This window comes from Phoenix dactylifera, chromosome 5, assembly GCF_051530095.1.
Source record: "Phoenix dactylifera cultivar Ajwa chromosome 5, Ajwa_hap1_PhDact_Kaust_v1.1, whole genome shotgun sequence".
Taxonomy (NCBI): Eukaryota; Viridiplantae; Streptophyta; class Magnoliopsida; order Arecales; family Arecaceae; genus Phoenix; species Phoenix dactylifera.
This window is the reverse complement of record NC_143194.1, coordinates 40,007,213-40,034,975: the sequence shown is the minus strand read 5'-3', so window position 1 is coordinate 40,034,975 and position 27,763 is coordinate 40,007,213. Positions and strand designations below refer to the sequence as shown.

The 27,763-nt window shown below is 41.1% G+C and overlaps 2 protein-coding genes across 11 annotated transcripts; one reads left to right on the top strand and one right to left on the bottom strand.

The window, feature by feature from the left end:
* The first annotated feature begins 31 nt into the window (after window positions 1–31).
* Window positions 32–16,724, top strand: LOC120111530 (polygalacturonase-like). Its single transcript, XM_089923575.1, has 16 exons — window positions 32–136; window positions 259–396; window positions 581–737; window positions 965–988; window positions 1,649–1,855; window positions 1,916–1,997; window positions 2,309–2,630; window positions 6,105–6,221; window positions 6,514–6,648; window positions 6,960–7,109; window positions 7,220–7,240; window positions 7,389–7,596; window positions 7,990–8,071; window positions 14,616–14,724; window positions 15,588–15,701; window positions 16,331–16,724. Exons 1-16 carry the CDS (start codon window positions 32–34, stop codon window positions 16,559–16,561), a joined length of 2,202 nt encoding a protein of 733 aa, XP_089779701.1. The 3' UTR covers window positions 16,562–16,724.
* On the bottom strand, window positions 15,990–26,804 carry LOC120111531 (uncharacterized). 10 transcript variants are annotated; one of them, XM_089931097.1, is made up of 6 exons: window positions 25,788–26,804; window positions 25,442–25,631; window positions 23,714–23,806; window positions 21,892–21,965; window positions 19,678–19,778; window positions 15,990–16,620 (listed from the first exon to the last, which is right to left on the bottom strand). In XM_089931097.1, exons 2-6 carry the CDS (start codon window positions 25,530–25,532, stop codon window positions 16,596–16,598), a joined length of 384 nt encoding a protein of 127 aa, XP_089787223.1. In that variant the 5' UTR covers window positions 25,533–25,631; window positions 25,788–26,804; the 3' UTR covers window positions 15,990–16,595. The 10 variants fall into 10 exon arrangements, 3 of the variants coding, with proteins under 3 accessions (XP_089787223.1, XP_089787222.1, XP_088579013.2); XR_016413451.1 differs by lacking the exon at window positions 15,990–16,620 and adding exons at window positions 16,758–17,375; window positions 20,155–20,215 and having other exon boundaries at window positions 25,442–26,789; XM_089931096.1 differs by having other exon boundaries at window positions 25,442–26,791.
* Window positions 26,805–27,763: the final 959 nt, after the last annotated feature.

The window sequence follows — 27,763 nt, the reverse complement described above, 5'->3', positions numbered from 1 at the left end:
AATTGTGCAGGGAATACATTACTTGGTGCTAATGTTCTGTTTGACGTGCGTCGGCGTGACCAAGTCTCGCGGCCAACCACAATTTAACGTTCTAGACTTCAAAGCTGTTGGTGATGGCCACACAGATGATACTCAAGTACATCGCAATTCCTTCTGCATTTCCCTACTCGATACTGACACTTGGCTCTCTGCATGCATGCAACCGGAAGAGACTAAAACCTAGCATTTCTTCTACATTTTTAATATGCTATTTTGCAGGTCTTCAAAGACGCATGGGCTGCAACATGTGGGTGCGAAACGGGCCGTCCAACGATGATCATCCCTGCACGTAGGACGTTTCTTGTACTGCCCACAGTATTCGATGGCCCGTGCAAGTCCACTAGCGTCAGTGTTCAGGTCAACACTGGAAACCGATCGAATAAATTCTTTTCATAAGCAGTCATCGTGTCTATGTTGCAGTGGACCCCCATGGGCTGATATGAGTTGGGCTGAACCGCTTCCGGCCCATTGGGCCATTGTTATCCACTTTTACCAAGGTAGCTAATTCCTTTCCTAATTTGGTGCTATGTCCTCTTGACAGCTTCAAGGAACAATAGTCGCACCTGACACCCTGGATACATGGAATGATAAAGATGCATCCGAATGGCTACGTTTTGATTCGGTGAGAGGTCTCACATTTGCTGGTTCTCGTCTCATTGATGGCAGAGGGCACAATTGGTGGGCCAAATCTTGCAAACGTAACAACAATCAGGCGCTCGCTCGAAACTTGTACTGCTTAGAATGCATACTTCTTTTTTCAATGATTCTTAATCCAATCATCATATCATGTTTCTTTATCAAAATATTAATCTCTCTCCGTCTCTCACTCTCTGTTTGTGTGCGTACGTGCAAGCGTGCGTGCCATCAGATAATGCAGCTTACCATCTTTTTAACCTTCCAATTTGTTTTTTGCTTTTCTTGGCAGGGATGCACCCAGTTTGCCCCAACGGTAAGCGCTGCGTATGCTTTTGCAAAATCCAAGTTCAAGGGTGTCTCTTGTTGAAGCATGGCTTAGGGGTCCAAATGTTGCTAGCCAAATAGCTGAACTCTGCACCCATGTCGAAATGACTCTACCTGAGCTGGCTGTTTTCGAGTTGCCCGCGAATTTATGTTACTGGAATTATTGTGCTTTCAGCTGCATGCAATTCTAACACCGCACATCGATCCTATAACAAGACCCTAAATTAAGCATCCTTCAATAAGTTTTAGCTAGGCCTGACCTTAGGATGATCCTGTGATGGTTTAAAATCCAGCCCCAAAGCCATAAATCATTGGATCACCTCGATTGCTCGCCCTAGCTAGCTTTAAATTTTGTACCTGAGGATGACTTTGAGGAACACCTCAGGTCCAGTCCCATGCACATGCACACAGTTGTCTATCTATATCCATATCCATTTTTCTTTGACGGACATGAATACGGATTCGGATGTTAGTCGGAGGCTCCAATTTCTATCCATATTCGGATAGTTTTGAATATGAAAACACATCCAGATGGGCATGATAAGATCCACTTTCAGCCTTGCTTCTTGGAATGAATGTGCTGGAGTGTAGTTGTAGATGTACGTTCAATCTATGCTATAACCAAATTGATATATCATGTTGGGCCCAGGGTTTAAGATTCGACCAGTGCAATGGCACCGTGGTGAGCGGGTGAGCTTTGTGAACGGCCCACAAATGCACCTCACAATCTACCGTTCCGAGAATGTTAACGTGACTTCGGTCCACGTCACTTCCCCTGCAACCAGCCCCAACACCGATGGCATTCACGTCCAAGCTTCGCGGCATGTCCATATCCAGGAGTCTGTCATAGGAACAGGTTAAGATTTCCGTCCCTCTTCTTCATGATAACTCATATGCTGTACTTCATGTGTTGCAGGCGACGACTGCATCTCTATAGGAGACGATGTTTATGATATAGTTATCAAGCATATCAAGTGTGGACCAGGCCATGGTATAAGGTTGGTTTTCCACCTTGGAGAAATATTCCATTCCATTTCCTTTCTCCACACTGCTTAAGTGGTGCTCAAAATCCTCTGCTCTGGTAAAGTTGTTACAAAATCCCTGTAAATTACAAAGGCTATTATGGTTCAAGAATGGCTTGCTCCTTGTCTTTTACATCATGAGAGCTCTAGACCAATAGGTGGAAATCTACTTTCAAGCTCTTTTTATCCCACCCGCCTCTCACCCTCTATTTTTTTTTCCTTTTGTGACAAACCACATATCTTATAACGACACTGATCATTTTTCAACTTGTTATTTTTTTTTCCAGCGTGGGTAGCTTAGGAAAGGAAGGGAGCGAAGTTTCAGTTGAAGAGATTCATGTCTCACATGTAGAAATGTTTGATACCACTAATGGAGCAAGGATCAAGACATGGCAGGTCGAAATTAAAACTGCACTTTTCCCTATTTTATTGCGTTATATTGAGAGTTGCTTAATTCATCATACAATTATCGTGCAGGGAGGTAAGGGATCTGCAAGCCGTATATCATTTGAGCATATTAATCTCACCAATGTACACAATCCTATTATCATAGACCAATACTACTGCGACAGCCCTAAAACATGTGAAGCCCAGGTATGTATGGTTGATTAATGCGTGTTATTTGTGATTTAGAAAACAAGTTAGTGCAACTAACACCTGTCATAACTACTTGAACGTGAAAATATCTTGCATTGACAAATTTTTTTTTTTTTTTTTCTTTTAAAATTTACTCAATGAGATACCTTGAGTATTGGCTAAATGCTGATTGACTAACTCAGCGGATGGTTTGTCCTTTTCGTCCCGGGAAGAGAGAGTTGTTCTACTGATGATAAAAACAAAACGTTACCTGAGAAGATTAAAAATAAGAACTTAGTTGTATATCTTACTTCTCTTATATACCAATTCTCTGGTGTAGGTATTTTTATGTATTAAAGTTGATTGTTAATGTTTTCATATTAACCGATATAAACTTTTTTCTTGATTTATTGTGAAGGCTGATGCTGTGCACATCAGCGACGTGACATTTGCTCACTTCACGTACGGGGACCTCGATGAGTCAGACTGCCGTGACCCTCAATTGTAGCCGAAATGTTCCTTGCACTGGAGTTCATGCACCTTGCCAATGTGAACCTCACCGCAGTTTCCTCACGGGAAGACACATCTGCCTGCTGTATCAACGTTCATGGTGACACCAGTGGTTTCCTGCACCCAGACGTGCCTTGTCTCTAGCCAACGTCCATCATCAAGTGATGACGTTGTTTTCTTTTTTCTGATGTAGAGCGGGAGCAGTGTTCCGCCCGACTTTGTTAATGATTAATAAAGCCCGAGGTTAATTTAATTTATGTGCAAAGCTTATTTACAAAGTTGTGTCCTCTTGACCTCCCTAACGTGTACGTGGTAGGTGAAGGAGAAACCGGGACCAAGGTTTTCCTTGGGTTCCCTTGCATGGGAAAACAGGCGTGACGTAGTCGAAGTGGAGGGGACTCTGCATGCATGAGAGGCCTCTACGAGTAAAAGCTTCCACCTTTTCAGCTTGCTCGCACTGCTCGACTTTCTTCTTTGCCTGCGAGGTCCTGGAGTAATACGTTTGTTTTTGATCTGGACTTTAGCTTTCCCTCGTATCAAGCTGTCCAGCTTTGAAGAACGAAGATTATTTCGTCCGTCGTCCGCCACGTTGATTTTGCCAATCCTACGAACGTTTCTTTCGTTCCATTTGCACCAGCAAACTATTGCCACCGGATCGACAGTCCCATGCCGTTGTGGCTCTTCTCTTTTGCTTTTCTCCTCTCCACCAAGTCCATAGGGCCTCCTCCCCTGTGTCAGGGAGCATGGGCAGGCATATCATCTTTTTGCGAAAACAGCATTAATTTTAAAAAATGAAGGCCGAAAACTCCTCTTATAAAAAAAAACCCTCCCATCTCTCCAAGAAGCCTCTCTCCCTCTCTATGACATATCAAAAATTCTTTCAACTCTCTTCGCGAAACTCTCTCCCATTATTTATCAAACCACACACTCTTTCTTTTTACTATAAGACAAAAATATTACCATCTCTTCCTAAAAGACGAAAATATCACTATCCCAGGTCAACTTAAAAACAAACTCAAGTATATTGAGCCTAAGGCTCAACCTAACTTAATATCAGCATGAATCCTAAAGTCATTAGAACTAATAACCACCTAAACAAATTATAATGAAATTAGAACTTGGTAATGAATCTCAACACTCTCCCTCATTACAATGTCCTTGCCAACAATATTGAACTTGTAGATATCGTAAAACTCCTTGATAGCCATCACCATTATTACCACAGTTACAGCAACATGCAATGATTTGTTGAACCAACAATTAAACAATGCAGCTCTTTTACTCGCTTGAATAATAATTTCTTCATCGGCTCGTCTCCTTCGATGCATACGTCGAAATTGTCGATGCCCTGTAACACTTCCTCTTGCTATTGTCTCCATGGTCACGATGTCAAGATTCTAAGTATCCAGCTTATCCCAACAATATTAAGCTACCGGTTGCAATCACTACTTAATAAAGCATCAAGCATTACCTTCACACAAGTAAAATTAGGAATAAAATTTTTGCCATATCTACGTACCTCTAATTAAGCAACTGCATGCATCTACATACAGCTTAGGCCGACATATGGAATTAGTTCCTCATGCGTGCCATCTCTTCATGTCTAAGTCAACTAGAGATTTTGGGAAAGGAGTGGAGATTTGAGAGAGTGGTGAAGAAAGCGTATCTAGCCACCAAGGTAGTAGCCTGGTGGTAAGGGGGCGATAATTCCGCCCAAGTTGCCCGGGTTCGAAACGCGCGGGCGTCGATTAAATTAGGGGACCGGATGCCCCACGCCCGGCTGGCTTGTTGGCGGTTATGCTTTCCTTCCACTTGTACCAAGGTGGCGCTGGGGTGACGTACCCACACGTGAGGCGGTGAACCCAGTGGAGTGAGCCCACGGGTCGGGGAAGGCACGCGAAAACCTGCGACCTGTATCGAACATTCCCTGGTGGAAGGGGGGCCCAGTAATGGGGCTGCTACGCGGGTGCGCTGGTCCCTCCCCCTCCCCTCCTATTTTTTCACCAAAAAAAAAAAAAAAAAAAGAAAGCGTATCTAGAATCCCCAGGATGCCGTTTATGTAGGTTGATCGGGGACGGCGGACGTACGTCTCAGTTACGCGCGATCTTGGATCCGAGCTGTAACCATCGTCCACCGGAAAGAATTTAAATAGTTTTACGGCGCCTTACCACGTGTCCGGCTACCATTGGTTGGTTGGATGATATCAGCAGCAGCAATATCTGGGCCTGAGGCATATCTGGGCCGATTCACATTAGTTTCATATCTAGTATCTCCAGAGTAATTAACAGATAGAGTAATGCTGTGTCTTTAGAATTTTGTTAATTAATGCCCCCGTTAGATTTTGACCGCATTATCTGTCGATCCACCGTAAGGAAACTATGTATATGGGCATGGCCTGAAACGAGACGACTTAGCCGCCACAAGTCGGGCCCGGCGGCGTGGACCAGCGAGTGGCATGTTCCTGCATGAGATGCATCGCATTCTTCGGCTCCTCGACTGGGAATTAAATGTGCGCTGCAATAATGGTACGGGGTAACGCCTGACCAAGGAAGGCCTCAGTTGGCAGCTGAACCCAAACCGACCCAAGCGACGAAGGCAATTGATCACGAGACGTGACACGCTACCCAGTTCAAACCCGGAACGATCCGGTTTTGGCCGGTCATAGTCGACGACCACTTCTCTTCGTGGCCTGATGCTAATTAGAGTGGTGGTGACTCAGGCGACCACATAAAGTCGCGACAGCCAGCATGCAGCGTCGTTTCTGTCTATAACAAGCCATCTGGGAGGGTTGGAGCTTCAACGTGGTAGCAGCAGCAAATTAAGCTCAACCCCATGGTGAGCACTTATCTTTCTCCCCTCTTCCCTGACATCTTAGTTTGCAGGTTCTATCCATGATCTAAGCCGGGCGGTCCCCGATCTACACGTTCTATTTGGTTGGGCTGATCGCACCACATTGATCTCTTTTTTATTGTTTTTATTGTTATTGTTATTTGTTAGGCTGTTGCAGCATTGCTTGCACTGTGGCTTTCAGCTCTTTGCTTGGGTGTTAGGCCTCAGCTTTACAATGTTGTTGATTATCAAGCCACTGGAAATGGAAATTCGGATGATACCGATGTAAGAATAACTGTTCCCTAAAGCTAGTAGATTTTTTGAGATTACATCCGGCGTAATTCGGCTTCCTTCTGATTAATTTCTTTTGATGGAGAATGCCAATAATTTTTCCCGCTTGCTAGAAGGTGGCCAACATGTTTATATTGCTTGCACTAATTATGTGCCATAAACGAAAATTTCATCTAAGAAATATTTGCTGCCTCCTGCGACATTCTTATCCTAGGCTTTCATCAAACAGAAGAAAATCATTTTCTATTAATTGCAGGCAAAATGCTAATTATTTTCGATTTCCTAGGCACTGTTAAAATCTTGGAGAGCAGCCTGCGCAGACTCTGGAGATCCGACTTTTCTCATTCCTTCCGGAAAGACATTCTTATTGTTCGACGGAATAACCTTTAAAGGCCCATGCAATTCCAGCATTCATGTTCAGGTACTCCACCTTCAATCAAGCAACTTCTTTTCTCTTATACTACACAAACAATATGCGCACTAATTAAGATATATCAAAAAACATAAGAGAGGTATATATATATGTATATATAATTAAGTCCGATATTTATGAAAAATAAAATAAAATGGGAATATGTGCACAGCTAAAATGGGAACGTCGACCATCAAGTTCATATTTAACCTTCCCTTTTGAATGTGATTGCTGGAAATATTTTAAAGAAAAATTACCAGAAGAATAATTCGAGTCACAAAAATTAAGAGATCATTGAAATAGAGGAGTTTTTTTGGCAGGTGAGTGGAAACGTCATAGCTTTAGACAGGCTATGGACGAACGGAGCGGCAAGCTTGATCACGTTTCGCGACATAAATAGCCTGACGGTCCACGGGGGAGGCCAGATCGACGGCCAAGGCCCCGTCTGGTGGAAATGTGTGGCCGAAAATGTGTGGCATATTTCTTCTACATCTATCCTTTCTTTGCTATTATTCTCATTGTTATTTATAATAGTCTCCATCTGATGTCATTGCTTCGTTCTTTCCCTCTCCTTCCACAGAGCTGCACCCGGCCGCCTCACGTGAGTGTCACCACCTTTCACTTGTTTTTAGAAGTGCTGATAACCGTTCGACGTTGACTCGTCGAGTAATTCTACTAAAAGAGAGAGAAAGAGATAGACTAAAAAGAGGAAATAAAGAGCAATTAATTTCCCCTTTTTCATGTGGCAGACGTTATCGTTCATCGGGTGCGATGACCTGCGAGTGAGCGGAATAAAGATAAAAGACAGCCCCGCCCAGCAAATGACGATAGACACGTGTGTGGGGGTCCACGTCGAAGGTGTCACCATAACGGCACCCGGCGACAGCCCAAATACGGACGGCATTCTCATCGCGCACTCCCAGCACGTGCTCATCACCGCTTCAATCATTGGAACAGGTGCGCAACACATGTATATAATTTAATAAGATATTTTACTTGTGGGGGTGTCAGGTGTGTATGTATTGTCCGATGATATATCTTTTTAAGCCCACCAGATACGACGCTCACAATGTCGTGGCCTCTATACTTTCTGTCCCTCTCGTCCGCCCTTAATTACAAAATTATCTAAAACTCTTTCTCTATTTCATAAATAACAGAAGGGAACTTCATGCAATTCCAAATTTTACCATGCTTCCAATGTCGTACAACATTGCCTAATTTGGGGCTCCTCTAAGCACTCCTCGTTCCTCCTCTTCTATGTATTTGCCTGTATTTTTCCCTCTTTCTCTATCTTTTTATCTCGCCCTTTAGATTGGCCAACTCTTTATAATTTTTTTTTTTTTTTTTCAGGGGACGATTGCATAGCGATTGGGCCGGGCAGCTCAGATGTTAACATCACTCACATCAGATGTGGGCCCGGTCATGGTATCAGGTATTCACTAACTATTTCTTATTAACTAATATTGAATACTATTTGGAGCAGAGAACTTAAATGCTCTTCGGAATCGAAACCCGCCCTTCGCCTTTTTCCAAGGGGTGGTGCCATCTAAATCAAGATTCAGCGATTAGCTCCATTGCATTAATTAGCTTGTATTTGTTGTACCAAAAAAAAAAAAAAAAACAGATGGTAGCCCAGCGGTAAGGGACGATAATTCCGCCCAAATTATTCGGATTCGAAACGCACGGACGTCGATTAACTTAGGAGACCGGATATCTCACGTCCAGATGGCTTGCTGGCGGTTATATTTTCTTTCCATGGTCGAGAAAGGCACGTGAAACCTGCGACTTGTATCGAATATTTTCTGGTGGAAGGGGGCCCAGTGGGGGCTGCTACGCGGATGGGCTGGTCCCTCCCCCTCCCCTTCTAATTTTTTTTAAAAAAAAGCTTGTTTTTTTTTTAATTTTATTTTTAACAATGGTGAAGGGTTCGAACCCCACACCCAACCTTAATGCCCGTACTCCTCTCGAGCTGGGCCGCTCTTGCTTATCGCATGAGGCAGTACCAGCTGAACTAAAATTCAGTGACGTCAAGCCTATAAATGTCAATAAGGATAAAGATAGCTCCGGCTGGTCTAAACTTGGATCCGATTCTCGACAGGTCTATAGCCTGGACACAATCAACTTCCAATTAGTAAGTCATTCTATTTTTGATGTAAGACAATAATGAAACCTAGCATGGAGCCTTAATTTAGTATTTTTGTTTTAGAATTCTGGTTTCGTTGAGTCTAGTTGAGTCCTTGTTTAGTTCAAGTTGATTTCCAAATTAAGTTTGTTTTAGTTCTGAATTTAGACTTAATTTGGAGTTCGTTTGATTAGGGTTTGATTAGGGATTAGGGTGAGTCATGGCCATAGTTGGGGGCCATATAAAAGAGTTGTAGAGGGGGCGCCGTCCTCCCTCATTGATCGATTGAGTTTTCCTTCCTGTGAATAAGAAAAAAAACTTTGCAAAGCTCCATTAGGAGCCCAAATTCCCATGTTTTCTCCTCTGTTTTGGGTGTTTAAATCCCACCGCAGGACAACAGGAACTCGTCTTCCCTACGCTCACCGCACCATTTGGTATCAGAGCGAGGATTCCCCTGGCTCGATGGCAGATGATAGTGTGGCCAACGCTCATCCCGATGATGGCAATCAAGGGATTCCGGCCTTATGGACGGCCGTCCGCGGCTTGGAAGGAGTCGTCCGTGACATCCAACAAGCGCTCCAAGGCATGCGGATCGACCACAACCGGAAATGTTTGCAGGCCCCTAAGGATCTCCCTCACGGTCCACCGGTACCGGCACGGGATCCGCCCCACCGGCGTCAGCAACAGGTTCTTCCGGAGTTGTCCGACGAGGAAGAAGAGGAAGCGGTCTACGAGGCGTTTGGTGGGCCGCGACTGCATCCAGGTGATTATGGTTTCGATGGGGGCGAACGGGCCAGAGGAGCCTTCGAACGATGCCTTCCCAACGGAGGAGCGGCTGACAACGGCATCGGTGGGCTGCATCCACGGTGGAACCGGCCTGAGGCATTCGACCGCAGGCTTCACGTTGGAGGCGCGGCCTTTGGTCGGCGAGTCCATGTTGGAGACGGCGTCCACAAAGAGGCCAACGAATTATGTGGGCAACATCCCTGGAGGAATCAAGATCATGCGGGCCGCAAGCATGATGGACTCGACCGAAGACCTCACGGTGGAGGTATGGCTTTTGACGGTTGGCCCCCTGATGAAGATGCAGTTGTTGACGAAGCACAGGAGCCATGTCCACGGATGAACAGGGCCCACGCACGAGGGAGGAATACGGAACCCATGAGAAATAGGTTCCCTTGGGACGTTTGTGACAGGGGCTCCCCTGATTTCAGATTAAAGGTGGACCTCCCTGCATTCAATGGTAATCTTCACATTGAGGGATTTTTGGACTGGTTGGCCGAAGTAGAATTTTTTTTTGATTATATGGAAATCCCAGAACAGAAGAAGGTGAAGTTGGTCGCATATAACTTAAAAGGTGGAACATATGTATGGTGGGATCAACTGCAACAAAACCGCCTACGGTAAGAAAAGATACAGATCACCACCTAGCGCAAGATGAAGCAACATCTGCGTGGCCGTTTTCTCCCGCCTGACTACGAGCAGGCGCTCTACCATCAATATCAAAATTGCAGACAGGGCCCTAGGATGGTGACCAAGTACACGGATGAGTTCAACCGTCTTAACGCCCGCAACAACCTGTCGGAAACAGAAAATCAGCAAGTGGCGAGGTACATCGGTGGATTGAAGCCGGCCATCCGAGATCAGGTGGATTTATATCCGGTGTGGAGCCTGTCGGAAGCCACAAGTTTGGCCTTAAAACTTGAGGCGCAATCGACATGGAAGGCATACTAATTTCAGCCCATAAATTGAGCATCGTCCTCGCGCTCCACCATAGTCAAGCAGAAGACTGTTGAAGGGGCGACCACCTCGAGTCAACCACCACCGACATCCACATCGAGAGGAGCCGAAAATTTCAGCAAGCAGCAGGCGGCTCCAAAAGGTAGTGGCAACCCCTATGAGAGACCAATGCCTATAAAATGTTACAAATGTCAGGAGGTTGGGCATCAGTCTAACGAGTGTCCGAAGCGGCGGGCAGTCAATGTAGTCGAAGCTGAGGATGAAGAAGAAGTGCCGCATGAGGAGGAGGAGCATGAAGAGGGGCAGACCGACGATGAAGACGTCGAGGTGACGGTGCCGGATCAGGGAGTTCCGGCCTTCTTCGTAGTTCAGCGAATTCTATTTGCCCCAAGGAATGAAGAGGAATCGCAACGCCACAGCATCTTCAAAACTTACTGCACTATCAACAAAACTGTGTGCAATGTGATTATTGACAGCGGCAGCAGCGAAAATATTATTTCCTCCATGTTGGTTCATGCGATGGGATTGAAGACAGAAAGGCACCCGTCTCCTTATAAGATTGGATGGATTAAGAAAGGTGCTGAAACGAGAGTAGAAAATATATGCAGGGTGTTATTGTCCATCGGGAGGTACTACAAGGATGAAGTGGTGTGCGATGTGGTGGATATGGATGCATGTCATGTTCTACTCGGGCGTCCATGGCAACATGACACAGATGTTACATTCAGGGGCCGAGACAACACATACTTGTTCCGATGGCAGGGTAAAAAAATTCTGTTGGTGCCCATGAAAGAGAAGCCTACCCCTAAAACTTCTCAAGTAGAGGGGAAGTCTTTCCTTGTAGTTTCTGGTGCGCAGTTCATGGCGGAACTCAAGGGGGCTAAAGAGATTATGGTGTTGGTTGTTAAGGGGTTGGAGATGCCTATCATGCAGCAGGTGCCCGAGGAGTTCAAAGAATTGCTGACAGAGTTCAAAGACATCACCCCTGCAGAATTACCAAATGGACTGCCTCCCATGCGAGATATTCAGCACCATATTGATTTGGTGCCTGGTGCAAGTCTTCCCAATCTGCCTCATTACCGCATGAGTCCTAAGAAGAGCAAAATTCTGCAGCAACAAGTTGAAGATTTGATCAAGAAGGGGCTGATCCGGGAGAGCATGAGTCCGTGCGCAGTGCCTGCAATTTTGACGCTGAAGAAGGATGGGAGTTGGCACATGTGTGTGGACAGCCGTGCGATCAACAGGATAACAGTAAAATACCGATTTTCCATACCCCATTTGAATGATATGCTCGACATGCTAGAAGGAGCCAAGGTCTCCTCCAAAATTGACCTACGGAGCGGCTACCATCAGATCCGGATTCGTCCTGATGATGAGTGGAAGACGACGTTCAAGACGAAGGATGGGTTATATGAGTGGATGGTCATGCCTTTTGGCCTATCCAATGCACCGAGCACCTTCATTAGAATAATGAACCAGGAACTAAAATCATTTATTGGAAAGTTCGTTGTCGTCTACTTTGATGATATTCTGATCTATAGTCGCAATGAAATTGAGCATAAGGAGCACTTGAGAGCATTTTTGCTTGCTTTACGGGAGAATCAGTTGTTTGTTAATCTTAAGAAGTGTCATTTTGTTACACAACGCTTGGTGTTCCTGGGATTTGTTGTTGGGGCTGATGGCATACATGTTGATGAAGAGAAAGTAAAGGCAATACGGGAGTGGCCGCCTCCTACAAATGTTAGCCAAGTTCGCAGCTTTCATAGGTTAGCGATGTTCTATAGGCGTTTCATCTGGAAAACTTCAGCATCATCGTCGCTCCCATCACCGAATGCATGAAGAAGGGCTGATTTCAATGGAGGGAGCAGCAACAAGCAAGTTTTGAATTGATAAAAGAAAAGCTAACTTCTGCACCAGTACTAGCATTACCGAGTTTTGAGAAGTTATTTGAAGTGGAGTGTGATGCTTCTGTGGTCAGCATAGGGGCTGTTTTGACTCAAGAAGGACGATCCATGGAGTACTTCAGTGAAAAACTTAGTGAAGCACGGCAAAAGTGGATAACCTACGAGCTAGAGTTCTATGCCATCATCCGTGCGTTGAAGCATTGGGAGCATTACCTTATTCAAAAAGAATTTGTTATGTACAGCAACTATCAAGCCTTGAAGTACATCAATAATTAGAACAATTTGAACCGAATGCATGTTCAATGGGTGAGCTTCTTGCAGAAATTTTCCTTTGTATTGAAGCATCGGTCCGGGCAACAGAATCAGGTGGCAGATGCTTTGAGTTGACGCAATGCTTTACTGACTACCATGCAGGCAGAGGTTATGGGGTTTGAATATTTGAAAGAGTTGTATGCAGAGGATGAGGATTTCAAGGATGTATGGGCAAAGTGTATAAGTCATCAAGCAACTGGAGACTTCAACATTCAGAATGGCTATCTATTTCGGAGCAATTCCTTATGTATTTTCAGATCATCATTGCGAGAGAAGCTGATTAGAGACCTTCATGGTGGCGGTCTTAGTGGGCATATGGGTCGGGACAAGACCATTGCCAGTCTCACGGAAAGGTATCATTGGCCGCAGCTGAGAAGAGATGTTGGAAAATTTATTCAGAGGTGCTATACTTGGCAAATAGCGAAGGGGCAGTTGCAAAACACTGGACTATATATGCCTCTACCTGTGCCAAATGTTATTTGGGAGGATCTGTCAATGGATTTTGTATTGGGTCTTTCCTGAACACAAAGAGGGGTAGACTCAGTCTTCGTAGTGGTGGATAGGTTCTCCAAAATGGCGCATTTCATCCCTTGCAAGAAGACATCATATGCATCCCACATTGCAAGGTTGTTCTTTCGAGAGATTGTTCGTTTGCATGGAGTACTACAATCTATAACCTCAGACCGGGATTCCAATTTTTTGAGTCACTTCTGGCTTACTCTATGGAGGATGTTTGACACTTCATTAAATTTCAGCAGCACTGCGCATCCTCAGACTGATGGACAGACGGAAGTGGTTAACCGGACACTGGGTAATTTGATCCGTTGTATTTGTGGGAGCACCCCGAAACATTGGGATTATGCCTTGGCCCAAGCAGAGTTTGCTTACAACAATGCTGTCCATAGTGGAACCGGAAGGTCGCTTTTCTCCATTGTTAATTCAAAGGCACCAAAGCATGCATTGGATCTGGCGCGCCTACCGAAAATTTTTGGGAAGAGTGTGGCAGCAGAACATTTGGCAGAAGAGGTTCAAGCTATACAGGTGGAGGTGAAGAAGCGCCTAGAGGACACAAATGCTAAGTACAAATCAACGGCAAATAGACATCGAAGGCACAAAGAATTTCAAGAAGGCGACATGGTGATGGTTTTCCTGTGCAAAGAAAGATTTTCCGTGAGAACTTACAGCAAATGAAAGCCAAAAAAGTACGGCCCATACAGAATTTTGAAAAGGATCAATAACAATGCTTACGTTGTGGACCTACCAGATGATATGGAAATTTCAAAGACTTTTAATATCACTGATATCTATGAATACCATAACCCTGAGGAGCAGTTATACCCAGATGAGAACTCGAGGACGAGTTGTGTTCAAGTGGAGGGGACTGATGCAGGACCATAATGAAACCCAGCATGGAGCCTTGATTTAGTATTTTTGTTTTAGAATTCTGGTTTGGTTGAGTCTAGTTGAGTCCTTGTTTGGTTCAAGTTGATTTCCAAATTAAGTTTGTTTTAGTTCAGAATTTAGACTTAATTTGGAGTTCGTTTGATTAGGGATTAGGGTGAGTCATGGCCATAGTTGGGGGCCATATAAAAGAGTTGTAGAGGGGGGCGCCGTCCTCCTTCATTGCTCGATTGAGTTTTCCTTCCCGTGAATAAGAAAAAACTTTGCAAAGCTCCATTAGGAGCCCAAATTCCCCTATTTTCTCCTTTGTTTTGGGTGTTTAAATCCCACCGCAGGACAACTGGAACTCGTCTTCCCCACGCTCACCGCACCAATTTTAAACAGTTCTCTGGTTACGATTGGGGGTTTTTTGAGGTTGATCATTATGTTTGTCAAAATATTCTATATTCAATTAAAAATCTGACCCGCTGCATTGATCCATCATGTGTCCTTCACAGCATTGGAAGTCTGGGAAGAGATGGTGAGAAATCTACGGTTGAGAAAATTCTTGTCGCCCATTGCCATATATTTCAAGCTATGACGGGTGTGAGGATCAAGACGTGGCAGGTAATCGAAGTCATGCATCCCTTCCTCTTCAAGAAAAATAATAAAAAAAAGTTTGCGAAAAGAAAAGCCAACCACCATAATATCACTGCATGGCTTAAAACAACGAACGTTAAAATGTATTATAGCAGTTTCTACAAAAATTATTATTTAATAATAATGATGATTAACTAAATAGTGATAATTACTTGACTATTAATTAAGAGATACAGTAATACATAACCTCTCTCTCTCTCTCTCTCTCTCTCTCTCTCTCTCTCTCTCTCTACACACACACAAACACACATCTTTATAACATTTATTTTAAGGTTAAAGATTTTAATTTCATATCAATTGCAAAGAAGCTATGAATAAAAAGTGATTTAGAAAATTAATTTTTCATTATTGAACATTATTTTATGTGATAAGGATAAATAATTATTGTTTAAGTATATATTATGTTAATGTCTAACAAAAATAATGGCCTTAATGTCTATATAATTTCGTGAGGGCTCCACGGGTGCCTATACATCTTCAATATTTACTGTCGAGCCCCGGGCTCAGTAATGATTAAATAAAACATTAATAGAGCTAATGCTGCCTCTCTCTAGTACCCATACATTTAAAAACTGCTTGCAATATTGAGGCCAAAATTAGAATTCAGCCCCAAATTCCCCTATGATTTGAATCAGGTCCTAGTTTGACTTAGGAGAAGAACTAAGGTACCGGTGCCGCAGTACCATAATCCCCATCTAAATCAGTTAGTCAAGATGACAATGAAAATCTGCACATGGCTGCTTTTATTTCATTGCCATCTTAGTTCAAACACAACATTAGTTTCTGTAAGTTTATTTATGTATTTATTTATTTGTTGTGGTGGCTCGCAGGGAGGGTCGGGCTTCGCAAGGGAAATCTTGTTTGCGCACATTAACTTCACTTCAGTCAAGACCCCCATAGTTATTGATCAATACTACAACCCTGATGGGCAAAGATCTGCTGAGGTTAGCCTCCTAAGTCATTAAAATGCATGGATTTTTTTTTTACAGATATCTAAACTAAGAAATGGTAAGAACAAAAGAATAAAAAATATGCATTCCTCATTAATAAGAATTTTTTGAGGTCTTACATGGCCACTATATAACGCTTTTGCAGGTTGTACAATACCATTCAAGGTTTATTGGCTTACTTAATTGTAAGCCGAAATAACCCCCATTCAATACTACAATAAGCTTCAACTGAATCCCAAAAACAATGTTGTCTGGATCCTTATATTATTTTAGAGGAGAAAATTATACCTACTTATTTTTTTGATTATGGAAGATTGAACATAAGAACAAGTTATGACAACGCTTGGTGAACACCTTCCAGGACTGAACCACAATAGCCTTTGCTTGGACTAGAGCCTAGTTTGTATATGTTAAAAAAATATTTCAAAATACATTAACACTCCTGAAAGGCTAATAACAATAAAAAGATCATCCTAAAGAATCGTGATTTCATAAACAGCAAGTTCAATTGTAAATTTTCCCGTAATGCCAAAGAGAACTTTTTTCCAATGATTATTACTGCATTTCTAGTACTTGTTCTGATGATTATTTTCTTCTAATTTTACTTCATTCCATGGCGAAAGTCATCATCCGTGGCAGTAAGCAATGTGCGTTTTGTGGATTTACATGGGTCATCTGTGCAAGAGGTGGCCATCAGCCTTGTTTGTAGCAAAGACATACCTTGCGAAGGCATTGTGATGAAGGATGTCAGTCTCTACTGGGAGGGTAGCGACGATCCAGCAAAATCCTCGTGCCACAATGCCCATGTTAATTCAATAGGTAAGGTCATCCCACAAATTCAATGCCTCAACTAGCCGAGGCCACATTTGTAACATTGAATATCATCTTTTATCCCTGTATTGAATAACCATTCCTAGCAGAATAATTCATGAATTTCAGACTCGGAGCATAATCTGATGCCAAAATCTATTGGTTTTGGTATTACAGTTTGTTTAGTAGAAACATGCATGCCCACAACTTCCATTGAACTCTCCCATTCGACCTTGAATATTTAATATTTCAAATATTAATGCCAGACAGCGATACTCTGGCATCTTGTATTATGTATCAGATGAGATACGACTCATGGTCATGCATCCTAAATGCTAAATTGGTTTCCATCCATTTAATAAAAACATATTGTTTGTGTGTGATTGAGTGGGCTTTGCATAGTATCACACAGTCTCCTACTCTATATGGGTCAATTCTAATATATAGAAAGGTGTCCGCATTTCAAATCGTCGAAGGTGCTTTTCATAATGCTTGACATAGCTAGGGCTTGCATCATTTTGAGAAATGAGTGATGATGCTTCCACCATTATTGTTACTCCTTTTTGGGTCTAAAATATCAAAATCTAGAATTTTCTTTACGGTTCAAATGATATATATAGTTCCTCGTATTCTTTAGTGCTCCAGTACCAACATGCTAGCTCTCGCATTCTAGTAACCACAAACAGACACATACATATATACACATTATATACATTCATATGGTCCAATATAAATATATATGAGAAGGAAGCATGCTTGCATCACTTTGATTTAGCAATTAATTATCATGTTCATGCGTCGTCCTTCATCTGCCCAATTTGTCTTCTACTTTGGTTTCACCTCCCATCATCTTCCACACTGCATAGAGACGATAACACCACCCTAATTTAAGTATATACATACAAAAATTTCTAATTTTGTTTCGTTCCTTTTTTTTAAACAATAACTTAGAAGATCATTAATTTAGCAATTACATAATACATATTTATGGAATTTAACAGATAGTTTGGTATCATTGAACTTAAATCGCTGGTAGGACTTGTGAGGTGCAATGATGTTTGGTTGAGATAAAAATAGCCTAGGTAAGCAGATGAAAATAAACTAGACTGTTCAGGTCCACATGAAGGCATCTACATCTCCAAGTCTCGGCCCGTAGAGATCACCAATTCCAAAATCAGAACCGGTATGTATATACGCATAGAACATGCCCTTTCTACTATCAAATTATACTCCATGCCACATGCACCATGCCAATGGCCTCATCTTGTTACCACAGCCCCATTTATCATGCGTTCGTCTAGCTGATTAGCCCACAAGAGGGAGACAACATGATTGGCATGGTACACGGCCACATCGGTGCATGTAGTGTAGAATATAATTTCTTTCCTTTTACCAAATAGTACACGATCATCTATTAATTTTTAACATTATAAAAACTAGACTAGATCGACAGCACGTGCTACACTCATGAGAAGAGTGTGATTGTAATTTTCTTTTATGCCCACTTTTTTGCCTCCATCCATGGAGATTGGAGGTATGACCTCTTAGACCATCCACTCATTGTTTTCTCTTTTCGCGAATGCGAAATCTCATATGAGAACATGCCCCTTTAATGACTGAAGCGCGTTTTGCGAGAAATTACATTATATACTAATATCATATATAGATTATAGATGTCAATATATCTACGATCAACTCACCTAGTGTTAGAAAGGTGGGGCAATATATTTAGTCATTTTGAAATCCATAGCAGACTAGAGCAAAGTACTTGTTAGAGTTTGGGATCTCTTTAGTCTATATTACATAGGGTTCAATTTGATCACCATGCACCGAAAGCCATCAATCGAAAATAGATGAAAAGTGATGGACATGTAACAAGTTGTTTTGTTTTTATTGTCCTTGCCTACATGTCACCAGTCAAGTTCTAGGACCAGTGACGTGCTCGCTTCAGATAGAACAACAAAAAGTGATTTTCCCTGCACTAAACTGGGAGGCAAGACAACAAATCCAGAAAATTGTCGAGACAGAGAACTTGGCAACCCAACGGCCACTAATCTAAACCTTGAACTTATCCTCTCATTGTCAGAACCAAAAAAAGGCATATAGCTCCAACAATTAAAATGAGAAACTTCTCTTGCACCCTTTGATACCTTTTCTAGCTTGCCTGGGAGGTAGTTGACCATTTCCTACCAAGAAATAACTGAGAAGTATTGCTAAGGCTTCCTAGCTTCCATCATAATATCCACAAGAAAATAATCTGTTTTGGTTAAGATCCAGTGAGACTTAATTACTTCCTTAGATGTGGCCATTTGTTCTATCCAAGACAAACCTCCTCCAACCACAGCCACCAAGGACAAAACTATGGAGAGGAGCTCAAACCGAGGACCATGAGCTAGCATCAGCTCCACTAGGAGCAACAAATGAACCCTCAATATGGAGATGGGCAACAACCTTACCTCCACCTTCCAGACAACTACAAAAGAGAAAAGGAGCCCTACGGGTCACCTTCTAGATATAGGTTATTTGCTGGTGCCCTTATAGTTTCATTCTCAAGGTTTTTTAGACAATATGAAAGACATTGGCTACACCCCTTCAAAAAGAATCTTTAGAACAACTTCAATCATGTATGATCGGATTGACATGGTAAGTGATTTGGATAAGGTCAATAAAGAGAGGCGAAAGTCTCATGTAGGATGCAGTAAACCCCAGCAAATCTACAATGAGATTTAAGGACCTCTAGAAATCTAAAAGGAGGGCTGGAATTCCATATCAAAATGCTTAGGCTACTAATATTAACAGAAAATCAAAGGTATAAGGTATCTAAACATTGATAGCCCACATTTTTAAAACACATAGATTTCAGGCATGAATGATACAAGAAAACCTAAGCACATTGTTAAGATGACAAAAGGAAAATTCAAGTTTCATGACTGTGCAGGCAATTGAGAAAAAAGAGCAGGCAAAAGCAAATATAGGTGTGAACTTCACTCTTGAAGCTCAATAATAAACTTTCAGAGCAGATTTTGAAGGACAGTATAAAGGCCTAATAACACTTAACAATTTAGCAGTTTAACAGGATCATAGAAACCATGGATGCCTAGAACATTTAAATCTGGTAGAAAGGTTCCCAGTCAAAAGAATAGAAAGGCATACTTCTTACCGTTTCCAGATCTTATCATAAGAAGAGATGCAATCATGTCGCATAGTTGCATTGATGATTTCATCAACCTCCTGCCTTGATAGCTCATTAATGTCTTGAATCTATAAAACCAAAACAAGTTAGACATATTACTACAACCAGCAAACAATTTATGTTAGTGAGAAAAGATCATAATGTTAAGCAATTTTTCACCCAAAGTTTTTGGTTTTTTTTCCAACAGGATTTACATAGTTATAACAAAATTTTTTGTTATACCTATTTCCTAATATTTACATAGTAGTGGAAGTGTTATAAGGACAACAGTATAAGAAATTTTAAAAGATATATCGGATGCAGAAACCGATTCCCATGCAAAAGATAAAATTCAGGACCACATGAAAAGAGAGCAAAGGAAAAGAAAAGGGGAAAATATATAAAGTATATAGAAAATCACATGAAAAATCATATATTGAATAGGACAAAATAAATATTTTTTACCTGCAACCACATGAGCTTCATTGTGATCAGAAAATAAAGATAATCTCAGGCTAAAGCATGGCTGAAAGATTAGAAATTTGTTCCAAAAGTAAGAACAAAATCATTGTTATGTGATGCTAGCATTATCCTGTTTGGTAATTATCTAGAAGCGAAGAAGTAAATAGATTCTGAAGAATGAATAAAACTGGAAGACACATCATCAAGAAGAAAAAGAAAACGTATCATGGAAAAAAGTTCCTGAACAAAGCCATACTCAGCATTTTCTTCGTTTGGCCAAACCAATAAAATACACCATGCTTCTAACATCACTAAAATTGCCAGAGGAAAAGACCAAAGAAGTCTCAGACATCAACTTCAACATGTAATATGGTCTACCTTGCTGAGTATAGAGACAGCAAGATTAATCCGCACTAAAGTAAACCCAACAGCTACTGCAACATCCTGTCTTAAAAGTTGATCGAAAATTGATTGGTGTGCCTTCACAAAATCTATAATTCAATGGAGAGTTTTGTTCTTACTTGTTAATTCAACATTTACAGACTCAGAGGTATACAGAAAAAACAAATCTTGAACATTAAACAGGAAAATCCGCTCTAAAGTCAACCCAACAGCTACTGCAACATCCTGTCTTAAAATTTGATCAAAAATTGATTGGTTTGCCTTGACAAAATCTATAATTTGATGGAGGGTTTTGTTCTTACTTGTTAATTCAACATTTCAGACACAGAGGTATACAGAAAAACAAATCTTGAACATTAAAGAGGAAAAAAAGGAAGAAAAGAGGAGAAATATCTAACAAGAACAAAAGATAGCAAACTTCAATGGCTCTTACATTAAATTTAACAAGGTAATAATTGCATTTACTGACAAATATGTCATCCTTTTCTGCCCAGTGGACTACATACTAAGATAACTATAAGCATTTGCAAAGCAACCCGTTTCTCACCATTTTGCAACACTTCAGGTCTTATCCAAATAGTTAGCAAATAGCAATCAAATGTTTCTACTGCATTATCATTATCATAGGTTGCTAGTCTCTACCGTAAATCATAGGGAGAGAAGAAGGGAGAGGGATGGAGGAGGAAGAAGGGCTTGGTGAGCCCAAGCAGACAGGGAGGGGAAGAAATAGAGGGAAGAGACCGCAGATTCTGCGATCTCTCGCTATCCTTCCCAAACCGGAGCTCGCCAGTGAGGAGATTTGCCGGAAAGGAAAGAAGAGGGACAGGGCTCTAGCGATGTCGCGCGGCTCTGCCCTCCATTGCAGCGAGGATCGCTGCAAGCTAGGTTGATTTCCACCCAGCTAGCCCATGCCCAAAAACAGGGTGTCACATTCATAACTTCTGGAAGAGAATTTCATCAAGCATATGACATTTTTTTCTTGTTTAGCTGAGAATCTCGCAGAAAAGTCAATCAAAAAGTCAGCAACAATGAGTTTAAGAATATATCCAAAGGCAAACACTTGTTAAGAATACTTTGACGCTCCAAGATCTCAACTAAAAGGCAGACTCTGACAGAATACGTAAAAACAATACTCATGTTCAGAAGTGCTGAGGCAAGTAACAACTAACAGGCACTTTTCACTAAGATCGGCATTGGCTCTCTGAGGAAAATGCCCAAATACCAGGCCATACACAGACCTAAAGATCCCCACAAACTTGATAAACCAAAAACTATAAGCTATTTAATTACAAATCGACAACAAGATTGGAGGCTGAGGGCAGTAGAAAGATCTCTTACCTGGTAGCAAGTCAGCACATTTAGCAAGTTAAGAAAAGATACGGTAGATGGATATCTTTCCCTTCTTGCTTCAGCTTCATTCAGATCAAACCGCATGTCATGAACGTGCCAAAGTTAACATGTGCTATTGTCGATGCATAAGAAGCAAGTAGAAGCAATAACATATACAATACTTCATCTGTCACGTCCCCTATCACAATGAGGATCTTCAATTGCACAACAATTCACTTTTCCTATCTACTTACTAGCTAACAGAGTCAACAAAAGACAACTTTTCACTGCCTTATTGGGCTACAAAAGATTATGTAGGACTATATATATATGTGATATGTAGACTAAGAACACTCATAGCTTTCTCCTTCATTTCCTTCACCTACTACATAATGATGATTGAACAAGAGAAAGCTTATGTACAAAGAAATTGAACGCATAATTGAACATCCACAAACTCATTTTATGTTCTGAATCATTCTGCTGAGTCATCACACACCAAAATGAGAAGATCATCATAACATCCTGATATAATAAATTAACTAGAACATATCATGACGAAATATTGATTTCTTGATCTATCAAACACTAGCAAAAGGCCCAGAATTCTAATTCAAGTGATTCCTTTAGGACCATATGTTAACACAGTGATTGTAAATTATGTTCACACAGGCGTCTCTCTGTGTGTGGGTGGGTGTTGGTGTGTCGGGTGGTTGGGGGGGGGGGGGGGGGGGGGGGTGTGTGCCAGTTGCTTCTAAAACTTAACAGGGTGTCCCCCTTTTGACCTACTCTTCCTTCTTTAAGAATAGAAATGGAGTACAGAAGTTCTTGGAGATAACTTAGCATGTCATGTACAGGGTTCATATATTCTTAGAAAACTTAGTGTCTTCCTTGCCTTTCAATGGGATTGTTTGACCATCATGAATTATCCTGAGACAAAATCTTTGATTCCGAATTGCCCCTGGCTTTAATCTTAAGGCAATAAACTGTGCTAGCATGACTAATAATCTAAATCAATTTCTCAAAAAGCTGCTAATGTGAGTTCAGTGCAAATTCGCACCCACTGCTGGCCGACCAATTCCAAGATGATATTTGATGGGAGAACAAGCCGTATAGCTTGGGTGGCACCTCAACCACCCAACCAGCCTGAACCAGCCCAAAATGAGCTAGTATCGGAAAGGGTTTTAATTGATGCATTAGGTTTAGGATAGCCAAACCTGATCATATATGGAATGGGTTTGTGTCTGGCTCCACAACCCAATGGGTCACCATAGGTTGGATAAGCCATTAAAACCTGGTCCTATGTCCCAGTAGTGGAAAACTTTTGGTACGCAATAGACTAGTCAAGGCTTTGTTTGAATGATAATGTGTTTTCTTCTATGTTCTAATTTCCTCTCCACTTTCTAACTTTATTTGGATGCCCAACCCAGGTCCCTTCGTCCTAGCCCTCATGTGTATTCATTCTTAAGATATATGACTCACAAGTTAAGATAAGATCTATAACTGGGTTGGCAGGCAGGATGTGTCCATCTATAAATAAATGGGTTTGGTTTGGTCTGCTTTTCTAAACCCAATTGTTAATAGGTTGGGTATGGGTCGTGGGTTTTTTGACACATCCCCTAAAGCTGCCCAAACCCAACCCAACCCGTTGCCACCCCTACATGCGACAGTGTACATTGAGCTCAGCTTGTTTTCTATTTCCTGCTTGAAATTAATGCCATTCAAGCATGTTATCAGTGCATTTGGTTGATTAAACCAGCCTAAGTGCAAAAGGATGCATTCCTAAATATCTTGGACTGGTAGTTTTGAACCTCTTGATGCTGCTACTCACCTTGCTGTGCTGATGCATCCCCAAATAGTTCGACAAGCCTACCAAGTGTCCCCAAATGGCATAAGCATGATGCACAGTTGCATGAGACCTTGGCTGCAAATGCAAGTTTTGAGCATTTAATAACTGGAGACTTTTACGTGCTGCCCTATTTCATGCAGACAAGAATGTCAGCGTCCTAGCTTAATGCATGGCATATAAATGATACCATAATTTGTATACCTTGCAAGCTTGCACAGCCTGTCTTGGTGATGTCAGTATTGCTATTTTACCACCCCTTGTACATGAGATTACACTTTCCACTGATAGGACAACATATATTTCATACTAATACAATTGAAAATAGAAACATGTAGTTGCAAACTTGTTGCCTGCCTTTGAATGGAGAATTTGGGTGCTAATCAGGTTTAAGGCCTAGCTCTAGCCAGTATTATTGTAGTACCAAGGAGAAGCCAAGCCAAATCAAAGACCGGAAGGCCCGTAACTATGGGTCTGATACACAACCCAAGCAAAGGTGTCTTGCTGAACCAACTTGAGCTCAAAATCCGACCTATCTAATACAAACTTTTCTTGGTGACATGTCATGGTCCGACTTTATATAAGTTGGTTCGAAATTGGGCTCCACACTTTCAAGCAGGAACTCTGAAAGGCAAGCCTTTGGGCCAACAGGCTGATAAGGCCTATTTATGCCCTTTGTAAGCTTAATTCACAAAGCGAAAATAGAAAATCTCCTGACTTTCTTTTCCCAAGGAAAAAGAAATCCTAAACAGCTTTAGTTGCTATGTTACTTGGACCTGGGAATTGCTGTGACACTTCAGTATGGATCTACAAAAGGAAATTATTAATGATTTAAAAATATCCAAACTCCCAAACAAATTTGATGTAAGATATTTTTTGACTTCCTATTTTTAATTTCAATAAGATTGGGATGCATCACATGATTACACTAAGAAGTACAATATATTCCATTGCATGTAGAATGCAAAGTTATGGGCAGATATGGACTGACTGAACAACGTCTTTTTTTCCCCACATCAAACACGTACATGCCTACATTAATACAATGATTCTGCTTAGTTCCATGACTTAAGAAAAAAAAAAGTTAAGTTTTTAAAAAATCTATGAGAAATAAGAATTTAATCCTGAAATTTCAGCCATGTGTATGTTATCCCTGGTTATTATATTGTCATTAAAAAAATAGGAGACCAAATGAATAATTATGTACAGACCTTGTCTCTAGAAAGCGTTGTGAAAGAAAGGACATCATTAATTTATGAATGTATCCATTGTACATATAGACCATGTCCTCATCATCATTCTGGACCAAATGAACTAAAAGAAGGCTCAGCACTCCAAACAGTAACCATCAACGGAGGCTAGGATACTGATAAAATATTAACGACTATAACTATTAAACCCTTGATACATCTAGAACAAAAGGTAAGCTACTATAGATCCACTTTACCTTCATGAGAACCACCAACAAGTGACTAAGAGGTTGACACCAAAACAGATTTGAAAGATTGGTAATAACAAAAATGAAAAAGTAACTGATATACGGAATAACTTTATGCACACAATGTAGTTGAAGAACTCAAAAGCAAAAAATAAATTTCCTTGCAAGCGGCAAGTTCTAGATCAACAAGAAGAAAAGATGACATGGAAATGAATATATAGATGCAAATATAGATATATGAGCAAGGATCGCCGAACCAGTATTGGAGGTCATACCAGCCATCAGTTCGGTATAGTATGGATCCATAGCTTGCCGTTCTAGGGCATAATAAAAATGAGGAGAGAAAGAAGGGACGAGGGCCGCCATGGATGCAGCAGGGTGTGGTTGTTGGGGAGAAAATTCTTCTATTTCGAACCCTATCTCTTCGTAGCAGTGAAGAAGAAGCAACAACTGCAGAGGAGGGTGCTGCCGTGGATGCAGGGGGAGAGAGGGCAAGAGTCAGAGTGAAAGAGATGGGGATAAGAATCCCCTAAGCTCTTTCTGGCGGCGAAGAAGAAGCGGCAACAGCGGAGGAGGGAACCACCATGGATGCAAGGGAAGAGAGAGGGAGGAAAGGCTTACCAATGAAGCAGAATGACAATCGGCAACAAAGGAGACCCACGAAGAATTGAATGCGAACAAGAGATTCGAGAACCCTCAGGGTGAGGGGAGATTGATTTATAGCCAAAATGACCTACATGCTGAACCATTCCCGGTCGGCATCAATTTGGTTTGGTACAGGCCGAACTGTCCAGTTCGGGTTAGTCGGCAATCACTCTATGTGTATAAAAAAAGATATATATGCTGTAATAACAAAAGCCCACAACAAGGAAATAATTTCAAAAAAAAAGAATGTAGATATGAATGAAACTCATGCATAATCAACGAGCACGAGTGGAGAAAAATGAGGTTAGTGCAAAATAATGAAAAACTCAAACATATACTATTATGCTTGTCAGCCCAAGTCTTTTACTATTTACCATTCCACCAAGCAATGGCCCCTTAAATTGATAGAAGTAGGAAACAGCAAAATAATTTAAAACAGCAAGGGTACATGTGATTTTGCTTTCCCTTCAGATAACATGAAATCAGTCTTTTTACCGCATATCTTCTACGGGATCTTCTATGCAAGATAACAAAATGCGTGTACAAGTGCTGAAACAAAATTCTTTGATTTCCTAAGAAACTTTACCACCACAATGTTTCCAAATATGGGGTTCCATGAATTTCCTTCTTGAGACAAGGAATGAAACATCTGATAAAAGAATAAGAAAATTTACATATAGTATCTAATTAATTTCCATAAATAATGATAACTAAAAAAATCAAAAAAAGGAAGGATTGCCATACTATAATAATCATGAATTACTAAAATGTGTAAGAGCACTACCAACAACAAATGATACACAGAGAAACAACAGTAGCAGCCTCTACTGTCTTAAAGAAGAAGACAAACAATATCTAGAACTACAAAAGTGCATCAATTTGAAGTTCACTCTCAATGAAGAAATAGTAAAAGAAATGTCCTGTGCTATCATGCACAAACATCACACTTTTAAGTATAAACATATTAATATACTATCTTGTGCCTAAAATAACTTTTGCAGTTACCACTCATGATAGGCAGCAGCTTGGAGAACTCTAGCCAGCAAAACGTAGAAAACATTGTTTGAGTAAACAAGTTCCAGGCATGAGTAAATATTTGCCAAATCCTTGAGTGAAGCATCAGAGATAGTATCTCTTGAATCACTTTGATCTTGATAAGTATAAAGATGCATGATAAGTATAAAGAAGATGATACTCCATACAACAGTACGATATAGACTGCTCCTACAGAATACCACAAACATATTCATAACAGAAAGATGTTTTAGACCACAAAAGCATACATATTTATGACAGTATTATAAAGAAGATGATGCTCCATGCAACAATAGGATATAGACTGCTCCTACAGATTACCACTAACAACTTCATAACAGAAAGATGTTTTAGACCACAAAAGCATGCATATTTGTTGGCAGAAATAAGTAGGCAGACAAACTCAATTTCACTTAAATTGACATCGTCACTCAATTTCAATGCTGAATATCAAAATAAACACAATAAGAAGGATTGAGGCACGAAAATACAATATAGTATGCAGCTGCAAGATTTAAGCCAAAACATTCGAGAGCGTTCTTTCAATCGAATGTGTCTATGATTGGAACTTCTTATACACCCCCCCCCCCCCCCCCCCCCCCCCCCCCCTCCTCTTTTTTGCACTAGTCTAGTTTGAAATATATAGACATGCATAAAAAGATACATGCATTCAAGTGTATGTCTATGCATAATAAATTTGGGCGGAGGGACAATGTCAAATTCAAATTTAAGAATATATATTTTATAGAAAGGGGAACACCAATGCAATCAATGTTGTTGAAAACTAACAAGGTGATCGTTATTGCTTGTCTCTGGATTCCCAGAGATGTCAGCAGACTTCAAATATGATTAGGAGCAAAACCAGAGAAAAATAAGAAAAACACACGATGAAACAAGAAAAGCAGTCGATATCACTT